The 21,718-nt window shown below is 41.8% G+C and overlaps 2 protein-coding genes across 3 annotated transcripts in view; both read left to right on the top strand.

Moving 5' to 3' along the window:
- The window catches only part of sema3e (sema domain, immunoglobulin domain (Ig), short basic domain, secreted, (semaphorin) 3E), a 100,356-nt gene that overhangs the window by 18,389 nt on the left and 60,249 nt on the right, over positions 1 to 21,718 (top strand). The gene's annotated exons all lie outside the window — the stretch shown is intronic.
- LOC125887217 (semaphorin-3ab-like) overlaps positions 1 to 21,718 on the top strand; it is a 157,216-nt gene that overhangs the window by 123,370 nt on the left and 12,128 nt on the right. The window contains 5 exon segments of the mRNA XM_049573880.1: positions 14,768 to 14,887; positions 16,867 to 16,904; positions 16,906 to 16,955; positions 17,748 to 17,867; positions 19,188 to 19,330. Of these exon segments, the coding sequence (XP_049429837.1) occupies positions 14,768 to 14,887; positions 16,867 to 16,904; positions 16,906 to 16,955; positions 17,748 to 17,867; positions 19,188 to 19,330 (471 nt within the window).

The raw sequence follows: 21,718 nt of genomic DNA, 5'->3' as shown, positions 1-21,718 counted from the left end.
GGCCAGGTTGCTCATTAATGCTAGTTAACGTTACTTGGCTAACGTTATCGTTAATAGCCTTCAAACAACAAACAAACGACAGTTTGAATAAATAAATAAAATATAAAATGCTATATTTCAATAAAATGATTAATACATACCGAAAAATGCCGCTGGCCACACTCTCAATGCCTCATCAGACGCAGGTTGAATGCAAGACTGTATGGATGTGCGGCCTGGAGTCTCCGTCTCACGGCTCTCCTGACATGACCTCTCGTCCGGTGATACAGAAGCCACGCCCCGACTTTCTAAATTTCAGAATAAAAGCTCGCGCCTGACACTATAGTGGTTTTAAACGTAATATTGTATTTTGTAAGGTATTTTAGGAAGCTCGCGCGTGACACTATAGTTGTTTTAAACATAATATTGTATTTTGTAATGTATTTTAGGAATCCTGGTAGAAAAGGTTTTTAACATCTGACTGCAGCCTGGAACCTCTTGTCTCATGACACATCTATTGTCTTTTAGGAATCCTAGTTGAAAAGTTGTTTTATACATAGTATTAAATCCTCCTCAAGTACTGTTGCTTTGTGTTACTTTTACATGTTGTCCTTTCTAATAATCATTTTATTTTTATGTAAAGCACTTTGAGTTTCATTTTGTGTTGGAGCAGAAGCTACCATCATAAAAAGGGCTGGAACGCGACTTAAATGTTAAATTAACAGAGGAACAAACATACACAGCCATCGGTTCTGTTTGACAGGTATGCACACACCTGGACCAGGGGCAAGCGGCAATTTATTGATTTGTGACACCTGCTACCTAATCACCACGCCCCCTCTCCAGACAACCTAGTCAGTGTAGGAGCACAAAAACAATATTCAACACCCCCACTTGCTCTTATACTGAATAACAAGATATAGTGTCACATACATTTACACAATTCATTTTCATTTCATGTTTAACCTTTTCACCAAAAATGAAACAGGCAAATATATCAAGCATGGTTTTAGTTCCAGATTTAGTTAAAATATCTACCACCATGTCTGCTGTTGGACAATATTCAATAGTTATTTTGGCATCAAAAGCATTTGTGAATTATTTAAAAAATGCAGGCCTCACGGGCCAGATCACACCCCGAATGGTGACCTTTGACACTTCTGAAGGTTGCATGGGTCTGAAACTTGGCACAGTCGATGCCCCTGACCTCCTGATACACATACTCTAATGTCAGCCCCTACCTCAAAGCGTTGATGAATCATTAAGGAAAAGATAAGATAAGATAAGATAAGATAAGATAAGATACACCTTTACTGATCCCATAATTGAGAAATTCCAGTGTTACAGCAGTCAGATTAAGTCAAAGAGTCAGATTAAAGATTTCAAATTTAAACTTAAAAACTTAAATAACTAGGCATGCAAATAAGTACAAAAAATACAAGAGACGATAAATAATAATAACAATAACAATAAAAATAATAACGGGAAGTGGATAATAAGGAGCAGCAGTGAATAAAAATAGCCAGTGGATAAGGTGCAAGTGATTGTATGTGCAAAAACAGCAGACTGCTGTGGTGTCCATAAAGTGTCCATAGTGTCAATAAAGTGTCCATGGTGCAGTTTACTGTGAGCAGTGCTGGTTATGTAGCCTGACAGCAGCAGGCAGGAAGGACCTGTGATAGCGTTCCTTCACACACTCTGGGTGAATCAGTCTATCGCTGAAGGAGCTCTCCAGAGCTTTTATCTCCTCCTGCAGAGAATGGGAGTCATTAGTCCTCAGAGATGACAGCGCTGTCATCCTCCTTTCTGCCACCATCTGCACAGAGTCCAGAGAGCATCCCAGGACAGAGCTGGCCCTCTTGATCAGCTTGTCCAGTCTCTTCCTATCTGCAGCCGAGACACTGCTGCCCCAGCAGACCACTCCGTAAAAGATGGCTGATGCCACCACAGTGTCAAAGAAGGTCTTCAGGAGTGCCCCCTGCACTCCAAAGACCTGAGCCAACTCGGCAGGTAGAGTCTGCTTTGGCCTTTCCTGTACAGTGCTGTTATGTGATCAGTCCAGTCAAGTTTATTGTTAAAATGAATACCCAGGTACTTATAAGATGTCACCATCTCAAGACAGTGATTTTTTAAAAAAACGTGTCTCTTTGGCCACTGCACAGCGACCTTTGACCCCAGGGGCCCCAGATTCGGTACAGATGATCCCCCGGAGCTACTAAACAATAATCCGGAACAAAAAACCCCAAAGTCCTGTAGATTTTTTTTTGCCTGTTTCAGAAACTCAAAATCAGGAGCTGTCAGACTTGTGCCCTCTTACACCCTTTGACCAGAGAGGAGGTTTTGGAGGAAATGTTTTTCTAAAAGTCACAGGAGTCTGATTTCTTTACATGTTGGGGGCCCAAGGCAGCCGGTAGACATCAGTTAGGTTCTGATCAGCCTGGTAGATCCGAGGGTGGGCCTTGAAAGGTTAGCATTTTGAACCAATTAAGGCTTGCCACGGCCACAAAAATTGTCCAAATTACATGAAAATTGGTGTCTGGGCCTATCTTTGGGCCCTGATCGTGAATCCCAAGTATCAATTCAGTGGGCCAATGGGAAAGCCAAGTAGCTTCGAGAAGTTCACTCGAGATGGGGCAAAGATATTCTTGTAGAGCTCTTAGAGATGAGCAACATATCTGAAAAGCATGTAGAAATATTAATATTTAGTTTCCCATGTTCTGCTGTAAGGGTTTCTCTGGGCTGACCCTGACCCTTCTGAAGAATGCACGGACGCCAGAATCTGCACACATGATTGAGACTGCGGTCACAGTGACATTTGAGCTTTTCAGCCCATACAGTATATGTGCAGTTATAGACCTCCGACCTTATCTAAGCACTTTTAATGGCATAAGTGGGTATATTTCGTTTCATTTCAATATTAAGATTATTTAGAAAAGTGTTTGAAGCATTTTGGGGGTTGTTTAATTGATTATTTTGTTTCTTGAAGTGACTGTGCGCTATGCAACTGCAGCGCTGCAGTTGACCTGATATCGCGACAATTGTAGGCGGCAGGTCTATTAACAAATAAACACGTCTATCCAAGCCTAAGCTACAAACACCAACAAAACACTTAAACCTTATCACAGTGTTTATGAATGAGATCAGTAAAATATTGTAGCGACCCTGTAGTAAATGTTCTGTTGTAATGTCAATATTCTGTGAGTTGATGGCATGTTTGGAATTGAATGAGTATAGGTAGGGGGCGGGGCGAGTGTGACGGGATGGGGACAATGTGTGAGTGCGCGTGCTGGTGTCTGTATAAGCAAGCTGGAGGAGAGAGCAGGAGTGCACAGTTGGAGTTAACGTTACAGCTAAGTCCTTGTTTTATGGTTGTTTTGGCATGGTTACGGCCAGTGGTCGAATTGAGGGGGGGTAAGGGGGGATGCCATCCCTTTGTTAGAAAATTGACCAAAAGCATCCCCCTTGTTAATCTAGAATCTGTGTGTGCACGGACGTAATTTGAGAGAGGTGACACAGGGGACATGTCCACCGCACTTCCCGTATCTCTGCCCTCCGTCCCACGCACTTTTTACAGCCGTTACCACCGTCCAATTCGTTTTTTTAACATGTGGTAACGTGTTTTTCCGAGCCGTCTTTAAACGCACCATGAGAAGGCGCATACACACGCTGTCATGTTGTGATCAGAGTCAATCCACACAGACAAGACGTGTGCTGCTGGGCAGTGCTGGTGAGTGTTAACTATGTTCAGCAAAGCAGCCAGGAAGAAGCAAAACCTTGCACAGTTTCTTCCAAACAAACCGTGTAAGTTGAGTAATGCTGTTGCTTGTAGATAATGTTAGCTAAATGATGACTAATTAATACCAATATATCAAGTTAAGCTAGTTAACAAGAACACTAACGTTAATGTTATTGTTACCTATGTTAAATACCTTGCTAGCTAGTTTCATGCTAGAAATAAACCCACTCCTCCTTAATAAGAACTTGTGCTCACTATTGCTTTGCACGTATTTTATTTTAATCTTTATTGCCACAATAAATAGCAGGGTCAGGAGGAGACAGTGGACCAGAGGCCAGCAAGGATGATCATGCAGAGTCTTCACGGAGAGATTATAATTGGCTGAGAGAAAATATCTAGAGCACAAAAGTGACTGTGCGATTAATTTCCAGCTATGTCACCACTACTATTCTTAATTCTATTTCTAAATTTTGCTTTGCACATTTATTATCTATATTATTGCAACAGATAGAAGAGGGACAGGGAGAAACCAGGCAGGTATCAGGACAGGCACCTGACAGCATCACCAATTATCAGCCCAAGGCTTCACAGGTAAGGAGAAATTATAAATGGCTAAGGAAATGTCTATAGGATAAGAGTGACTCTAAGATTAATTTTCACAGCTATTTCAGAACTACTCTTATGAATACTCTAAAATGTTTTTTGTGTGTACTGCAATCGGTCTTTGTCAGGTGACGTAATGCTTGCGACAGCCGCAGTGTATTGTGGGTCGAGGGTCACTCATTGTAAACAACTCAACAGTGAACATCGTCTTTGCGTGTGGCATTATCTTTGATAAAATGGGCCGCTCGTGTTGGGTGCAAGGCTGTCATCCTAAGTCACACGAAAGAAATGGCAGAAAAGTTGACCACAACGTGAGATTTTTTCGGTTTCCCACTTGGAAAGAGGTTATGGACAGCAGGTTGAGGAAATAACGAAGAGGTGTCGGATGGCCTGGGTCGCAGCGGTGAGACAGAAGGGCATCACTTTCGACACCATATCTCCCTTCATGCGTGTTTGCTCTCGGCATTTTCATAAAAGCAAGTAAGAGAGTTGTTTTTTTGTTTAAGTAATGTTACTGAATATGCTGGTTTTTGTTTTCTAAAGTCGCGATTTTCACATTGGCTAACCTTAGCTAGCTAGCTAGCATCACTTGTAAAATACAGACAAAGAGGGAGGGTAGTCTGGGCTAATCTGTTCGTGTTAAATCAGTATGTATTTTATTTTATCATCTTATTTCAAAACATTACAAAGTGAATGATTTTAAAGATAAAGGTAAACAGCAAAAATGCATAATAACACAGAAATATTTATCAATGCATGAGATTTCCTCTTGTGATCTGAGAGATCTGATGGGATGGTTAACTGGTAGCATGTCTGATTAAGTGGTTACGATTGTGAAATGTCATGGAAGCATCCAATGTTAACTAGCTTTCTAAATAAAACCCAACGTGATTGCAGGTCAACCAGCTTATGAAATGATGGAGGCTGACCCAGACTGGGCACCATCCCTACATCTGGGACACACATCTGTTACACCGACAAACACTGCACACTCTGCAAGAGAAGTAGACGGGAGCAGCTACGGAAAGAGACACTGCAAGCACCAGAGGTGGGGTCCACCAGGATGCAGACATTGGAGAGCTACAGACCAAGGAGGGGACATCTGAGCCTGGTGAAAAAAGCAGTGAGCAACAGAGTGAGGAGGGGACACCTGATGCTGGTGAAGAAAGTGATCAGCTAATCACGGAGGATGAGACACACAACACCAGTCAGGATGTGACACAGACTGAATGTGACCTGTGTGTGCTCAGGCGTGCAGAAGTAAACCGCCTGTTGGAAGAAAACAGAGAGCTGCGGTGTGAATTTAATGAGCGCAGGATGTCTGATGGTTTCTTTGGAGAGGATGATGAAAAGTAAAGTACTATACAGGTCTGCCAAACCTGGGAACCTTTATGGCATTATTCCATTTTTGATGCCTCTCATGCCCAGTCAAAAGAAAATTCTCACTCCCTTTCAAATGCTTCTGTTAACCTTCATGCGGCTTCGATTGGATCTGCCTGCGCAACACCTAGCTCATCTGTTTCGCGTTTCCCCAAAGACAGTGTACAGAACATTCAATGAAATGATGTCTTTTTTATATGCAAACTTGAGGCGTTCCATTGTATGGCCAGATAGAGACACTCTGCACAAAATCATGCCTCACCAGTTTGTGGAGGCCTTTGGACACAGAGTGGCAGTGATTATTGACTGTTTTGAAATTTTCACAGAGAAACCATCAAATCTGAAAGCACGTGCCCAAATGTTTTCCAGCTACAAGCACAACCACATTATGAAGTACTTAATAGGTATTACACCCAAGGGAGCCATTTGTTTCTTATCAAAAGGCTGGGGAGGTCGTACAAGTGACAAACATATAACCCTGAACAGTGGTTTTCTTGATAATTTGTTGCCTGGGGACATTGTCTTGGCTGACAGAGGTTTTGACATACAGGAATGTGTGGGCATGTTGTGTGCAGAGGTCAAACTCCTAGCATTTACAAAAGGCCGCTGTCAGTTAGCAGCTAGAGATGTGGAGGAAACTAGAAAAATAGCACATTTGAGAATCCATGTTGAAAGGGTCATTGGAAATGTTTGTCAGAACTATAAGATCTTAACAGGAACCATACCCATAAACATGATTCTTCCATGTGAAGGTGAAGAAGCCACAATGTTGGATAAGGTAGTCACTGTGTGCTGTGCCCTGACAAACCATTGCCCAACAATAGTTCAGAAACATGGATGATGAACAAAGATATCATGATGAAGTATGTATGTGTACAGTTAGACCAGTGATTCCCAAACTTTTTCCAGTATGCCCCCCTTTCGGAAGCCAACAAAAGTTCAACACTTGAGTTAGACACTTGGAAGTTTTCTTTTCTTTTCGTACTATTTGTGCAAGCAAAGTTTTTATACATTTTGTACATGACTTAAACATGAATAATAAAGTATGTCAATTACATTTTGAAGTCTTCTTGACTCTTTGCCTCTCTTAAGCACATAAATAACTAGTGTTAGTTTTGATAATGAAAATTACTCTTCATTACTAATTACATTTTAAAAATCCTGTGGAGATAAACAGTGAATAGGAAATATGATGTTTGCTAACAAAATGAGAATCTTGACAGTTTTACTTTTTTAGATATGTAATTTATTTCTAAACAAAACACAGCAGCAGCACAATGGTAAACAGATAAAATAGCAATACAAGAAAATACAAAATATGTGCATGCCAAGTAATATAAATAACAGTTGTAGCATAAAGTATTCAAGTAAATTCAAGTAAATTTGTCCCACTTCACATGACAAGTCCTGTAGTGAGAGAATTGCACATCTTTGCATGGCAATTTCAACACTGAAACAATATATTGTGCGATAACAATTGTGCTAAAAACATTAGTGCAAAATATGTGCAAATTTGTCAACAATTCACAGATACTTGTACATTCAAATATTGCAGATTCAAAAAACAGCACGCACATCCAAAAACTTTGAATACTGGGTGCTGGACAGAAGAACAGATACAGAAGTACAAAAAATAGGTCCTTTTGCACACTGTTCAACAATGTTTAAATCAGAGTTTTCATGTTCAATCATGTTTCTGAGAGGAACAAGAGCGGATCCAAAAATCTTCTTTAGCTGTTGCATGCTGTAGACCAACACAGCTTAAATGAAACCACACAATGGGGCAGTTTTGATTGTCACAGGCCACCATGTCATCTTTGCTCTCTGGTCCAGACAAAAGCACCAAAACTTGACAGCTCTTTCCTTCTTCCTGGACTTCTCTGTTACTGTTTTTGAAGTTTTGCATGGTCTTTTCCTTTGTGGAACAGAAATCAATGCGAGTGGTGCCCGTCTTGCACTCCAAGTGAAGTAGCAGCTCACCAGCTCAGGGAGACACACACACTCAAAAAATTGCTGTGCCTTTTTCAAGAGAGCACTCCGGAGTTGTGGGTCAGCATCTGTGACAAAAATTTGCGTCTGTACTTGTTTGTAATATGGATGATCCTTCTTAAGCTGCAGGTCTCCATCCACTATTTCCAAACAGAAGTTTTTGTCTCCACTGTTGCATGCCTCCTCAACAGTACTGTCACGATACTTGTAAGGGCATTTTATTTCGACGCAGCCTTTTCCACAGCAAGTGCACTGCACAATCCCATCCGGCAATGCTCCAACCTGAGGAAAGTTTGGGTTTATGTTAAACCCACACTGACTCATCTCAAAGCCACAGTGATGTTTGTCAGTCTGCAGCCTGTACTGTGTTTGCCCTCTCTCTTCATTTTGTCTTCCCCATGCAGTAGCAGCACATCGGTTTGTTGCACTGTTGTTGGGACAACAAACTGCTTTCACTGTGGACAGTGCAGGCTTGTCCAAGTCCGACACATAGACTGCATGCATATTTGATGCTGTAATCCTTCCAATGCGGAAGTGATACCAAGCTGAAGATCTGTACTGTGGTCTGCTGTTTTTTTCAATGTAGTGTGCCTGCTCAGGTGAAATGTCTGCCTTTCTTGACAAGGTTTTGCAGTGTAGGCGAAAGCAGATAAATCACTGCCATCCATTTTCTCATCACGTAGATGGCGCAGTGAATCTGGTGCTGAAAATGGCTGCACTGGGTCTGCAAATGCATCACAAAGTGCTGGGAGATTCGACAGAATTGCGGCTTTTGGGGATGCTTTTGCAGTTCTGTAAGATATGAAGCCCACTGATCCTGTGTGGAAATGCCAAATGTACAGTTGTTCATCGTAGTCCTTAGAACAGGCATGTTTCCTTCCTCACCATCCAGGAGTTTATCAAGGCATTTTCTTTTAGCTTTGCGGTGGTGAAGTCGATTTTGTGTCCTGCTTCTGCTCCCACTTTACTGATGCTGCTTGGTATCATCCAGTATGCAGGTTGTCCAGTTACTGTTGTTGTCTCTCTGCATCTGACAACCGCCTCCAGCTTAAACAGCACAGCTGCAACATGTGTACATGTCTCCGCTATCCCAGCCATACATGTGCAGTGACCTGATGATATGGCTCCTGATGGCTTGATGATGGCCCAGGCCTTGAGTGGTGTGTCAGGAGTGCAAGACCTGTAGACAACACATAGGCAGACAGACAACAACAGTTTACAACAGTGTTCAATCATTTCCTATATTTTGCTTAATTTGTAAGGTTGTCTACATTATTACAGTTTCTGATTTACAGGCCGATGACAGGCTGACAGGTTTATTTCTGTGGTTAGACAAGCTGATGTCTGTTAAACCAGATGATTAATAACTGCTTGATGCTTGAGTAATTATGTTGTATGAAAAAGGGTAGGATTATTAGATCATTTTCACTTTTTCTAGCTCCTGTGATGTGAATGAGGTCATTTTTTCACAATAATATAATACACATGAATCTTTTATGCCCACAATTAAAATAAGTAAAGCAAATCAGACAAAACAAGCAAACTAACCGTAACCACCAACCATAACTTTACTTGATTATAGCCAAGTTAGCTTACCTTTGCAGTGACGAGTGTGTTGTCGCAGTCCTGCGGTCGAAATGTGAACAGTTGTTGCACCCAGCCATTCGTGAAATGTCCGTGAGCTTGAGAGATTTATAGCTTCTGAACTGTTCATATGTGTAATATATACCTTAAACGAGGTAGTTTGTTATATCCAGCGATGAAGTTGGAGGCAGTAATGTGGCGTCGGAGCTTCAGTCTTTAGCTGTGAGGTTGCGGATCTATGTTATTGATTGTCGACAATTTAGCCAAATACCGGTCCCTGGCCACCTTGATAAGTTTGTCCCTGTATGGTATCCTCTCATCCTTCTTATTCTTCTCCAGCTCGGCAACTGGGTAACAGTTTAAAAACTCACTACTAACTGCTAACGTTACTAACTACGACTTCCCCGGACAGCTACTCCAGTTCTGTGTTTACATCCGCGGTACAACCAAAATGGCGCCTGGGGGCGTGTCTGCCAGTTAGGACACGTGACTGACAAAGACCGATAGCAATACTACTGCATTATTTGTGTTTTTAAAGGCAGCAGGTATAGGTCATGCCATTTTCTTTATCTTGATTAATTTTGCACATCTGTGCTGTCATATTTTATGATGTGTACGCAAAAAAATCAAAGCTACATTGCATCCCCTTGTTAAAAATTAACAATTCGACCACTGGTTACAGCCAACAGTAACCTGTACTGTGGAGTAATAAAGCGGTGGTTTGCCAAATAACCGCGCCATCCTTTCCACACGTCCTGGCAGGCGCTACAATATGATGAGTGACGTGCAGCAGAGAGGGAGGGCACAGCGGCTGCTGCGTTCAAGTGTTGCCATTTAAATTGTCGGGCTGTCGGGCCCCTTGGGCCTTGGGGTCCAGCGCAGGGCTCTACTCCACAGCTTTATGACCCCTCTGGCTGCAGTTATAACAGGACAATCTCACCTTCCCGCTGTCTCTTCCTCTCATCTTCATCACGCTGTCATCCGAGCAAACGGCATTAAATTTTTCCGTGCTCGTAGCTCCTCAACTTTGTTTTAAACTCTGTGAAACTTAATTTCTCATCACTTTGTGTTACGTGGATGGAAAATAAATGAGTCCGGCAGGCCCTTCAGGACCATTGCAGTTAACAAGCCATCACTTAAAGTTTCTCCTGCATTCCTGAGTGCTGTGATCGCAGTCTCTGCATGGATAACATAGTCAGTGACGCTCTCATTAACAGCTTTCTGGAGGGACTTCAGCTCCGTGTATAAGATGATCACTCGTGGCTTCCCCTTACCAGCGTAATGGTCCCTCAGAATCTGCAGGGCCTTTCTGCCTTTATCATAATAATAAAGATGTATGTGTTAACCAAAGGGACACGTTATATCATGGTATGTTTCAAATGCAATGTTAAAAACTATCCGGATGGTTAAAATTGTAAAGTTAAGAGTTTAACCGTAAAAAGGCCTCTTTAGGAATTTACCAGTAACGCTGCTGCCATCTTCTTCTTCTTCTCCTCTCGGTTTGAGTCGAATTTGCATTTTTGACCCTGTAGGCTTGCTGTTGTAAACGCCCATGTCATGACACGAGAGGTCATGAGACGAGCCATGAGACGAGAGACTCAGGCTGCAGCCATACCCGTCTTGTTGAATGTAGAGACCACTTCCTCTTCAATTTCACATTAAAACTCCACCAGCGGAAGTGATTGCAGGCAATTTAATGGGGAGAAGTAAACTGTCCCTTGATATACTTATCAGTGGCGTCATGCCCATTCCATCAATTCAGTTTTTGATATCTGGATTTTTTAAAATCTTTTTTAAGTTTATTGGACATAAACGCTGCTGTGCGTGTGTGAGTGGGCACGAGTGCCTGGCCGCTGTACTGACGGGGTCAGGGACAGGTTAAGTCCGAGAGTCACAGCATCACTGCTGAAAATCGACAACAGAACAGCAGTCTGCTGCTTCAAAAGGAGATGTCCATGTGAGACCAAGAGTCTCTAATACCTGCTCAACAAAATCCGCTCATGTGGTGGAAAAACTCTGGCTCTCTCACGGCTCTCTCTCTCTCTCTCTCTCTCTCTCTCTCTTTCATGCTTCTTTTCTGTGCTCTGGGCATCCATTTTTGCTGTTTTTTAAAGCTCTCACCACGTAACGAAGTGATTCACTATATCTCTAGCTTGTTTTCTTACGGAGGAGAAAAGGGGGAGCACACTATTTCCAGGAAGGCATCACCTTTTCAAAAATGTAAGGACGTTGCTTTATTATCGGCCGTTCTTGCCGCTGGCTTAACAGGTATTTTGCATTTAGATGTTCCCATACTATCAGTAGGCTGAGATCTCTGATTATCTGGTATCGCGAGACTAGGGATGACCTGGTGTGATTTTGGTATCTAAATTCCTTCTAGAACTGAAAAAAATAAATAAGGGAAAAGGGTTAAAAGGTAATCTAAAACTGCATTCCTATACTTTCCTGCGAAACCTGGAAGAATCTTTATAATAACTAATGAACTAAATACCATATACATTATCAGAACAACAATCAACAAAATAAACAGTACATTTCTCACTAAAATGTCATTAAAATGCATTTTAATGTACAGTCTATCTTATAGCATTTTCCACTGAGAATGAAAGGAATGTCAGCCATATTGTTTGTTTTCACAGAGAGAAACTTGACAGTCATGTGACACTGATGCAGGCTGATATAAAAGAATAGGACTGAAAAATGTAAGCCCCTCATGATTTTAGAGGCCTTATTGTAAAATGAGAGCTAGGCAATATATCAATATTATATGTTATGGTGATATGACAGATGACAGATTTTGGATATCGTTATATTGTGATATGGACTGGGTGTTGTCTTTTCATGGTTTTGAAGGCTGCATGTTAGAGTCCTGAATCACCCCGAGAGGGTTTATTTCTCTATAGTTACCTGCCCACTCTACATTATTCCTTACATGTTTATCATACAATAACAATTAGCTGTTTAAAAATGTTTCATGTGCAGCATTTAGGTCTTCTACATACACCCCATTACATTTTACTCTTATGAGGTAGAATCATAGTTAATTACTTCCAAGTAATTCCACATTTGACCCTGGTGTTCTGTTCACACAAGTCACAGCAATATTTCTCATCCTTTCCATTTCACCTACACATTCCAGTAAATCATCAGTTCCATACAGGACCACAGGCCTCTCACCTCTTATGAGTTCTGTTGATACCATACAATACAACTCATAGTACCTTTCCTTCATTTCACCCTATATCAGACAATGACAATTAGTGTATATATATATATATATATATATATATATATATATACATATACATATATGTATGTATAATGATAACACTATGAATATTCTTAACATTCTTTATGGGGACCAGGAAGGGGCAGTACTTACCATATTTGGAAGATGTGTGTGTGAGACAATTGACTGCAATACTAGATGAGGACCTTTAGGGGGCGATAGTGAAGAATCAGTGTGTGTGTGTCCTGATGGAAAAACATCACTTATGGGCCAAAGCTTAAAATTTCACAGGCACCTTCAAAATGGCTCCCGCATTCATTTAAAAGGCTTTGCCTTGTGGGGACCTTGATTTTGGTCCCCACGATGTCAGAGGTCCCCACGGCGTGACTGTGTAAACAGTAAAATGTCCCCACCAAGATAGGAATACAAGCACACACACACACACACACACTCTCACACACACATGAAGAAATTATTAATTAAAGGGATACTTTGAGGATTTTCAACCAGCTTTGTGTCATAAAAATGTGGTTAGTGTGTGTAAATGAACTGTGGTAAACTTCCCTCCATCCTGCCAGTGACCAGTTTTCCCTGCTCATCTCTCAGCTCAGATACACTGGATGACCAGTTTTACAACATTCAACAGATTTTTGCTGTTGCTTGAACACATTCCTAGTCACGTATCGATGTATGGTCATAGACTTTCCACATCCAGATATGACGAGGAAGGTACCCTGGGTGTGTTGATGACGTTCTGGGACACTGTGTCAACTTCTGCCTGTTATGTGCATTGTCTTTTTTTAAAATACATTATTTTCACAGGAAATTTACAGTGTACATACAGTCTCTTTAAAATTAAATCTCCTACATCGGTACAGCCCTTGCAAATTGACTTTTTTTTTCCCCCTTCAACAACAAAAGCACGTGGTTAGGTTCAGGAAAAAATAACGGTTTGGCTTTAGAATCTTGCAGGACACAAACACCGCTCTCCCAGGCGAAAGTCGGTGTATGTTGGACCCATCCACTACCACTCCCTTCACCGCCTTAACTTTCATTCTGGTCCTGCTGCCCCTGAAGCCGCTGGGTGCTGTTAAACTATAATGTTTCTGTTTTGTTGGTGTCTGGCGCTGCAAGTCATTTCCCAAGCGCCTGATTTCGACAACTTCGAAGTGAGACCGGGTTGGTTGCTTGAACTACAGGTCATACTTCTGCATTTTTGTGCGCCCGCCACCCCAGACACAAAGAGTATAGAAGCTGATCAACAGAGAGACCTGCCCCTCTCTTTCTCTCTCAAATGAAACGGTAAAACTAGGCAGCGCTGATCAAATATAAACCAAGATTATGTCACTGTATTGCTTTTTTCTTGCCTAAAACGTTTCCAGAAACATATTTTAGTGCTCTGTTTGGCTGTAATATGAGAATTTGTGAACAGGAAGCAGCCGCCATACTGTCGTTCCAGCTGAGAAACTACAAAAATACTTGTGATAAATATTGTTATATTTCTACAATAATGATAAATATATATCACTTGTATTCTCTACTGACAAAATGACAGTAAGCCAACGTTGGCCTGCATTACTGTGATTGGTGTGTGGTGGGATTATTATGGTTGACGTTTGTCGACTGCCTCTTTTGTTATTCTACGGTCTGATTCCCTCCTGTATGGATTTCACAATTATTCCATGGGAAATGACACAGCTCATGTGCATAAAGTCTCTGAGGCCTGCAGTGAAAGATGTCACTGAGTTCAGAGAGAGGGAGAGTGGAGCATGTGTGTGTTTGTGCTTGAGTGTCTGTACATTGTTTTTGTGTGTGTGTGTGTGTGTGTGTGTGTGTGTGTATGTATGTGTCAGTGAAGATGGAGATGGAGGTGGGGGTGCAGTATGAAAAAAACAGAGTCATGGATGATAAAGCTTAGTCTGGTCATAATATTAATATCAGAATTATTACTCAGCACAGTGTTCCAGTCCAGAGGCCATTCTGTGGGGAATTACAGTAGATTACAGTAGGATTTGCTCTCTGTTATCATTACAGATCTCTCTGTTTGAGTATTGGATTTTGCTCTATGACCTGTTCTCTTAGTGAGGTCTGACCTGTTTATTTTTCCAGCTGTTTTACCACTTTTTCTCTGACCTAAATGTCAGCTGCTATCACAGCAAGCTTTTGGACAACCACGGAATTAAAGACTGTCCTGTGACTTTAATAGTTTTGTGTCAAAGGTCGATATTTCATCCTGCTTAATTTGTCCTCTGTCTCTGGCCCATCAGAGGGAGTGCTCAAACTTCATCAAGGTGTTGCAGCCGTTCAACCAGACCCATCTCTATGTGTGTGGGACAGGAGCCTTCCACCCTGTGTGTTCCTACCTGGAGGTGGGGAAGAAACCAGAGGTACAGGCACACGTTACATTTTCTTCACCCTCTCTCCCTGCTGTCAAACACTATGATGCACCTTAGCATTAGAAGCTATCCAGAGTTTCATTTCATAGTCAAGTATTTAAAGTTGTGAAGCGCCGTGTGTAGTCGGGTGTGAGTGCATTCTCTCATGATTTGCTAAGTACATAAAAATGGTTTCATTCAGCAAAATGAGGTGGAAAATTACACACAGGGTTTCAGAGTCTGCGGGATTTCCAATTCATCACTCTAATATGGAGCCCGCTGTGTGTGTATGTGTGTGTGTTCATTTCAGTATGAGTGAAGGAAATTGCTCTCCTATCCTCCAAATGTCACTACGTCAGACTTATAAATGTGCGTTTCCTATTCATTAGATGGCTATTTACAGACAATTAGAGACGGGAAATATCTCTGACAAAAGCCATCTACTGTATATAGATCTTGAGCTAGAAGTGTAATTCATCTGATGGGCCGAGGTTAACGAGTCAGAGAGAGTGATGGGATTTATTGTTTTTATTCACAATCCTTTCGTCTTAGAGTATGACGGTGGAAACGGAATATTTAACTACACCAGTCTCTCAAATTCTCTATTATCCTTTGCTCATCTCTGCCAGGCGTAAGCCTAGAGGGATTTATGTGTTTGGATGTGTGTGTGTGAGTGTGCGTATCTGTCTGTCCGCAGCTATTCATGCAACTACTGGACCAATCAGCCTAATATTTTGTGTACACATTTTTGACTGTATCCTTAAGGATCTCTCTTGGTTGCAGTGATTCACAGTTGTTAAGAAAACTTTTTTTAACTGTTTTATACCGACATTGAATCCTCACCCCTCTTAACCAGCTGGTAGACACCACAAGTTTTCCGGAAATTGGCTCGGCAAAAAACAGGACATACCGTCTGTCGCAGGCCACATTTTGGCTTTTGTCATGACTCAAAAATGACATCCATGGTCTGGTATAGACATTCAAAAGTCTGGTCTCACTTTGAACCGGAGCATTTGCAGATTAATCCCATAGCTGGTATGATGTGATCCACTAAAGTTAGGCGTGTTACGAGATAAATTAGTGCTGTTTTTGTTATCGTTGCTGCCATCTTGACTGTAAGAGTACCGGGAGGGACAATTCCATCAGGCACAACTGGGCTCATTACATTAAAACATATCCATCCTCTTAACTGCATCGTACCTGTATTTCAGGTACAATGCCTGTTAGCAAGACTCAATCTACTCTTTGCGACCCGCTGCAGCCTAAGGTGTGCATTTCTTTTAGCTTCTGGAATGATTCTAAAACAGTGGTTCCCAACTAGTGAGTTGTGGTCCGAATGTGGGTTGTGGGTCCACTCTGAATGGGCCACAAGTGACTTTCGTATGTGTCAAGTTTATGAAAAACACACTTTATTTTTAAGTACACGGCACAGAGCTTTTATTTTGAAGTGCCATCTCCAGTGGCTCCTCAAGACAGCAAACTAGCTTGACGACATGGCCGCAGACAAGTTTGATGCTGAATGTATTAAACTGTGTGGACCTTGAACTTGGCCACCTGGTGGAGATATGCGCTCTACTGAGTGCACTTTTCTAGTTTTTAAAACATGTTCCATGCTGCATGAGACACATAATGTGTTCTTTATTTGCTTCATTCCTAAACTAATTCAAGCAAAAAAAAAAAAACATATTGAGGTTTATATGGAAAACCAAAATGTCATTTGTTGATGGCTGCACTCATTTTCTGTGATTCACTGTGAAATATTAGGCAATCGTTTGGACTCAAAAATTCAGTTCTATGGGCCGTGACTGTGCTCATTTTCAGAAAACACTACAATGTTCTCCCAACCTGTGATGTCACAGCAAAAACTGGTTCCCAAGAGAGAATCCCAGCATTTTTTCCTGTGTAATTTGCACAAGTGTGGCCTGAAAATACCATGAACCCCTGTATTTGAAAGCTCACTCGACTCTTGTAACTTTCTGTCTCGTGTCCAGGACAGCGTATTCAGGCTGGAGCCTCTCATAGAAAATGGTCGGGAAGAGTCCCTATGATCCCAAGTTACTCACAGCCTCCATGCTAATTGGTGAGTGTAAGACCGGACGCACTGTGCTGTTCTTCTGTGTGTTAGAGCAAGGTCATATAAAAACGTGGGAGTCCTGAAAACACCCTCTGCCTCACTCTGTCATTTCCACAGATATATAGGGTATGAAAGTAAATGTGAATAACAGAACAGGGTGCTCCTGTCATTCATTACAAGTGGGTCTGCTCTGTAGTTTGTATTTACACACTGGGAACCCCTCATTGGCAGGTCTGTTAACTCTATTTCAATCTGAATATGCCTCCTTTAAGTGCTGGGCGTGCATTGCAGATGACACTTTATTGAGTTTTCTTTGTGCTCAATCTCAATTTTTGGCAAATAAAGCAGGACTGTGTGAGCATGTCTTTTCTCTCTACCCCCAATTATTGCCAGTCACATTGTGTTATATCACACCGTTTAACCTAGCAGATGGCTATTTTCCAGCCCATCACCCCTCATCGCCTCTCCCCTTTCTCTCTCCCCTCTCACCAGCGTTATTATGTACTCCCCCTGTCTCACACCTCTGTCCTGTCCCTCCTCATGTGTCCCTCCATTCATTCACCCCTACCCGCCTCCCTTCTCAGCCCTGCCTACTGTGTTAATGTCAATTTCACACTCCTGATGTTCATCACGTCCATCACTGTCTGTGTTCTCTCAGGATGCCGTGTCTACCTGTACTGCTAAGCCCCTGAACAATTCCACAGACTTTTACATGTGCATCACCAGGGAGAAATCACCTCACGCTGTTTTCTCTTCTGGCGTCACTAAACTAACACACTTCATTCCTCTTACTCTCAGATGGAGAGCTGTATGCTGGGACATCAGCTGACTTCATGGGGCGAGACTTTGCCATATTTCGCACTCTTGGAAAGCATCACCCAATCAGGACGGAGCAACACGACTCCCGATGGCTAAATGGTGAGACAAGAAAAATCACCGGCCGACTCCGGGATTGTATTCATAAGTAGTTTCAAATATGCAGTATATTTTGAGTCCTTGATTTTGCATCAACTCTTGCCTCTTTTATTTTCTATCTGTAAATTACCCTTAGGCCTTTAACTCAGTAGTTTTAATATAGCGTTCCATTTTTGTGTGAATGACACTCAGCTGAACTAGAAAACTTCCTAACCCAAAGGATTGCCTGGTCTCTACGGACTATGAGAGACATTGTCCTAAACTTTTCTCAGTTTAAATACAGATGAAACTAAGGTCCTTGTTACTGTCTCAGAGAAAAACGGCCCTGCAGCAGTCTCTGGGTTTTGTGTTTTCTTCATTGGCACTTGGTCAGTGGCCCTTGACATCAGACACAGATGCAAAGAGGTGCCTTTTAGCGGCAGTAGGAGACGCTTAGGGCAAACAAACCTTGGACTTTGACCCAGGAGATTGCTGGTCATGGCCCATGTGAAACTAAAATTGAGGTATTTTAATGTCAACTCAGTGTGCTCATATGTGCAGTATACTAGAGACTATAGACATATGACAAATGATGTATGTGGCATATGCCCCGTGACAAAACATTACATTAGTAAGTGAGTACTTATTTTAAGCCAAACCATGATTCATTCATTCATTCTCCGTAACTGCTTATCCTGTTAGGGGTCACGGGGGGCTGGAGCCTATCCCAGCTGACACTGGACAGGTCGCTAGACTATCACAGGGCAGACACATAGAGACACACAATCATTCATGCTCACATTCACACCTACAGCCAATTTAGAGTCACCAATTAACCTGCATGTCTTTGGATGGTGGGAGGAGGCTGGAGTACCCGGAGAAAACCCACACTGACACGGGGAGAACATGTAAACTCCCCACAGAGGCTACCCACCCAGAAGCTGCAGCTTTTCTGCCTGTCTCAAACTATTGCTGCTTGTCTTGCAAAGATGAAGAGCAAGGAACGCTCCTTGCACATTAGTGTCTGATTCTCTCCACCGGCTGCATTTGAAGTTTAGAATTTAATATAAAACTTCTGTTATTACTTATCAGGCTCTACAAGAGGGAAGCCCCTAAAGCATCTCTCTAAAAATGAAGGGATACCCATTATTTGATTTTGTTATTGCTCTTGTGTTTACTGTCCTGTCTGTTTGATATTTATTACTAAATGGTATTATTGCAAAGCACTGTAATTTTTCTGTGAAAAGTGCAAAATAATTAAACGCCTTGAGGTAAAACATATCACTAAATAATACTTTCCTTGATTTTCATCATTTCAAATGTGCGTCGCTGTGTGTGTTGCAGATCCCAGGTTTGTGGGCGTTCATCTGATTCCAGAGAGTGACAACCCAGAAGACGACAAAATCTACCTGCTCTTCAAAGAAAACGCTATCGATGGAGAGCATGCTGGGAAAGCCACACACGCTCGCATTGGACAGCTCTGCAAAGTACGCATACGCACATTAACACACAGCCACATGTCCATTCAAACAGACTCACACAAGCTGGCTCTCACAAAGGAAATTCAGACGCACACAATGTGAGATAGACAAAGACACACACACTCTCACACCGACATTATATGAAATAGCTTCTGTATCTGGAAAAACACTTGACGGGTGTCTGAGTGGCTTTTATGATGGCAGGTTTCAGGGGCTGTTATCTGTGATTATTTTTAGCCTGGAGAAGAGTGGGCTTTGTTGTGTGTGGTACAATCAGCCCCCGAAGACAGAAACCTGAGAGAAATGTTAAATGTCACCAGAACCTGAGAGGCAAAGATGCTGTCAATGGCGGCACTGTTATCCTAATGCCAGGCTTTGGCACTCATTGGGCCTGCTACACGCTCTAGCTCCAGGGGATGGTCATGTTAAATCACTGGCCTTGTATCAGCTTTCACGTTCCAAAATCCTCTTCTTATTCATTAAGCAGGAATCCACCAGGCTGACTGCAGATCAGCGAGTAATGTCCAGCCTCAGTCTCCCATTTAGCTGCATGTTGTGCCTCTGTCATAACAGCGTAATTACCCAGTATGTCAGGAATCTGCTACACTCAACGAAAGACAAGCCATCCATTATGCAAGATGTGGTATTAATTTGGGCCTATGCATATTTGGACACATTCTAATTTACTGTCATAAATCAATAAGTTTTTATGAGCCAGCACTTTGTGCCTCTGTGTTTGTGTGCTATGTGCTAGAAAACAAACACTATACTGTGAAGCACACAGGCACATATTATTAGGGTGTGTAATGGAACATACAGTACTTTAGAGACAGCTGTCTTTCTTTACACCATCTAGAAACCCATTATTGATGAGGGGAAATGCATTTAAAGTGGATGTTTGGTTCATGACAGGCTTTTTTAGTAATTAAAAGGAACACATCCCACACTGAAATTTTTAAATCACCATTAATAAAAAGTGTATGTTTCATATAGTCTGTTGAATCTGTTTTAAATCAGCTTTCTGGAATATATTTTTCCCACTAAAGCTGAAAACACACCGGTACCGCCATGGCACGTCATGTGTTGCATTTGCAGCCTATGAATTAGCTTAAAATCATGTGTGGACGGCCCCTAATTAAACTTGATTTCTCACCTGAAGAGTCGATCTCCAGAGCCATGACTCGCCAGGCAATATCTTTTTGCCGTTGTCTTTATGTGGACAGGATTGTGGGTCTTTTAGCTCGGGATATTTGTCGACCTCAACAACAAGTGTCTCCTCATCCACTCTTTGTCACACATGAGAGAGCTACAGAGTTCTCTTTATATGTCAGTGGTGAGGAGAGGACTCGAGCAGCCATAGGAGCAGAGAAAAAGAGCTGGTATGTATAAGTGGAGAGTGAGTAAGGAACAAATGCATTTAGTTCATGAGCGGTGAGGCTGGGAAAAGGACAGTGGCTTAAGTTGCTGCAGAGTGGTAATGTGCATGTTGCTGCCACCACTGTGGGGTTACACATTGAAAATAACAGGCAAATTTTTTGACGTGTGCCGTTCGGTGCTGGTGTGTTTTTGCCTTTAGCTGTCCGGGTGTCTATTAGTAGAAAGAATCAGTTAATGTAAAGACTTCTGAAGACAGTTGAAGTGTTAAGTGTGTGTACTACCCAGAGGTGGGAACAAGTAATTGTTGTGCATGTCGTGAGTAAGTCTTTCCACTCAAGTCCCAAGTCAAGTCCAAAGTCTTTGTTGAGTGTAAAGTCCTAAACAAGCCATAATACACTCTTCACCAATTGTAGTGACATTTTAACAGCAGAGTAGTAACATTATTACATCTACAAAAATCAAGAATGCTTTTTAAAATTTATATTTGTTTGTTATAACAAGTTTGCAGGAAGTTGTATCTGTCTGTATTTATATCTATCAGAAGTTTTTGACCAAGAACTGCAGTTTGGTTTTGTTGATCACTGCATAATTTTTCTACCCACACAAAATTATCTTTAGTATCATTTTTTCCAACTGGCGCCCAGTAACAAAACATTAGTTCTTCATGGATCTCTCTTGCAACTTGACTGGATGTTTTCTGATTGGTTTAAACAAAGTGGATCTGGGGAATTAAGTGTCCAATCACAAGGAATGAATAGAGTTACCGTTGACTTATTCAGCAAATTATTAGTTGCACACTTTTTAAGTAACATAGTTTTAATTATTTGGGCTTAGAAGTAAGAACTATCAAGTCAAAGGCTCAAGTACAAGTGAAGTCATAAGTTATTGGTGTTGAAGTCCAGGTCAAGTTGCAAGTCTGTTTTGATTTTGTGACTTAAAGGGGCAATAAGTGAAATCGTTTCACCGCTAGGTTCGCTGTTGTGCACTGCCTATAGAGCAGGCACACTCGCCTCGTCT

The sequence above is a fragment of the Epinephelus fuscoguttatus genome, linkage group LG4, assembly GCF_011397635.1.
Source record: "Epinephelus fuscoguttatus linkage group LG4, E.fuscoguttatus.final_Chr_v1".
Lineage (NCBI taxonomy): Eukaryota > Metazoa > Chordata > Actinopteri > Perciformes > Serranidae > Epinephelus > Epinephelus fuscoguttatus.
The sequence above is the reverse complement of the archived record's forward strand: the minus strand, read 5'-3'. Positions and strand labels throughout refer to the sequence as shown.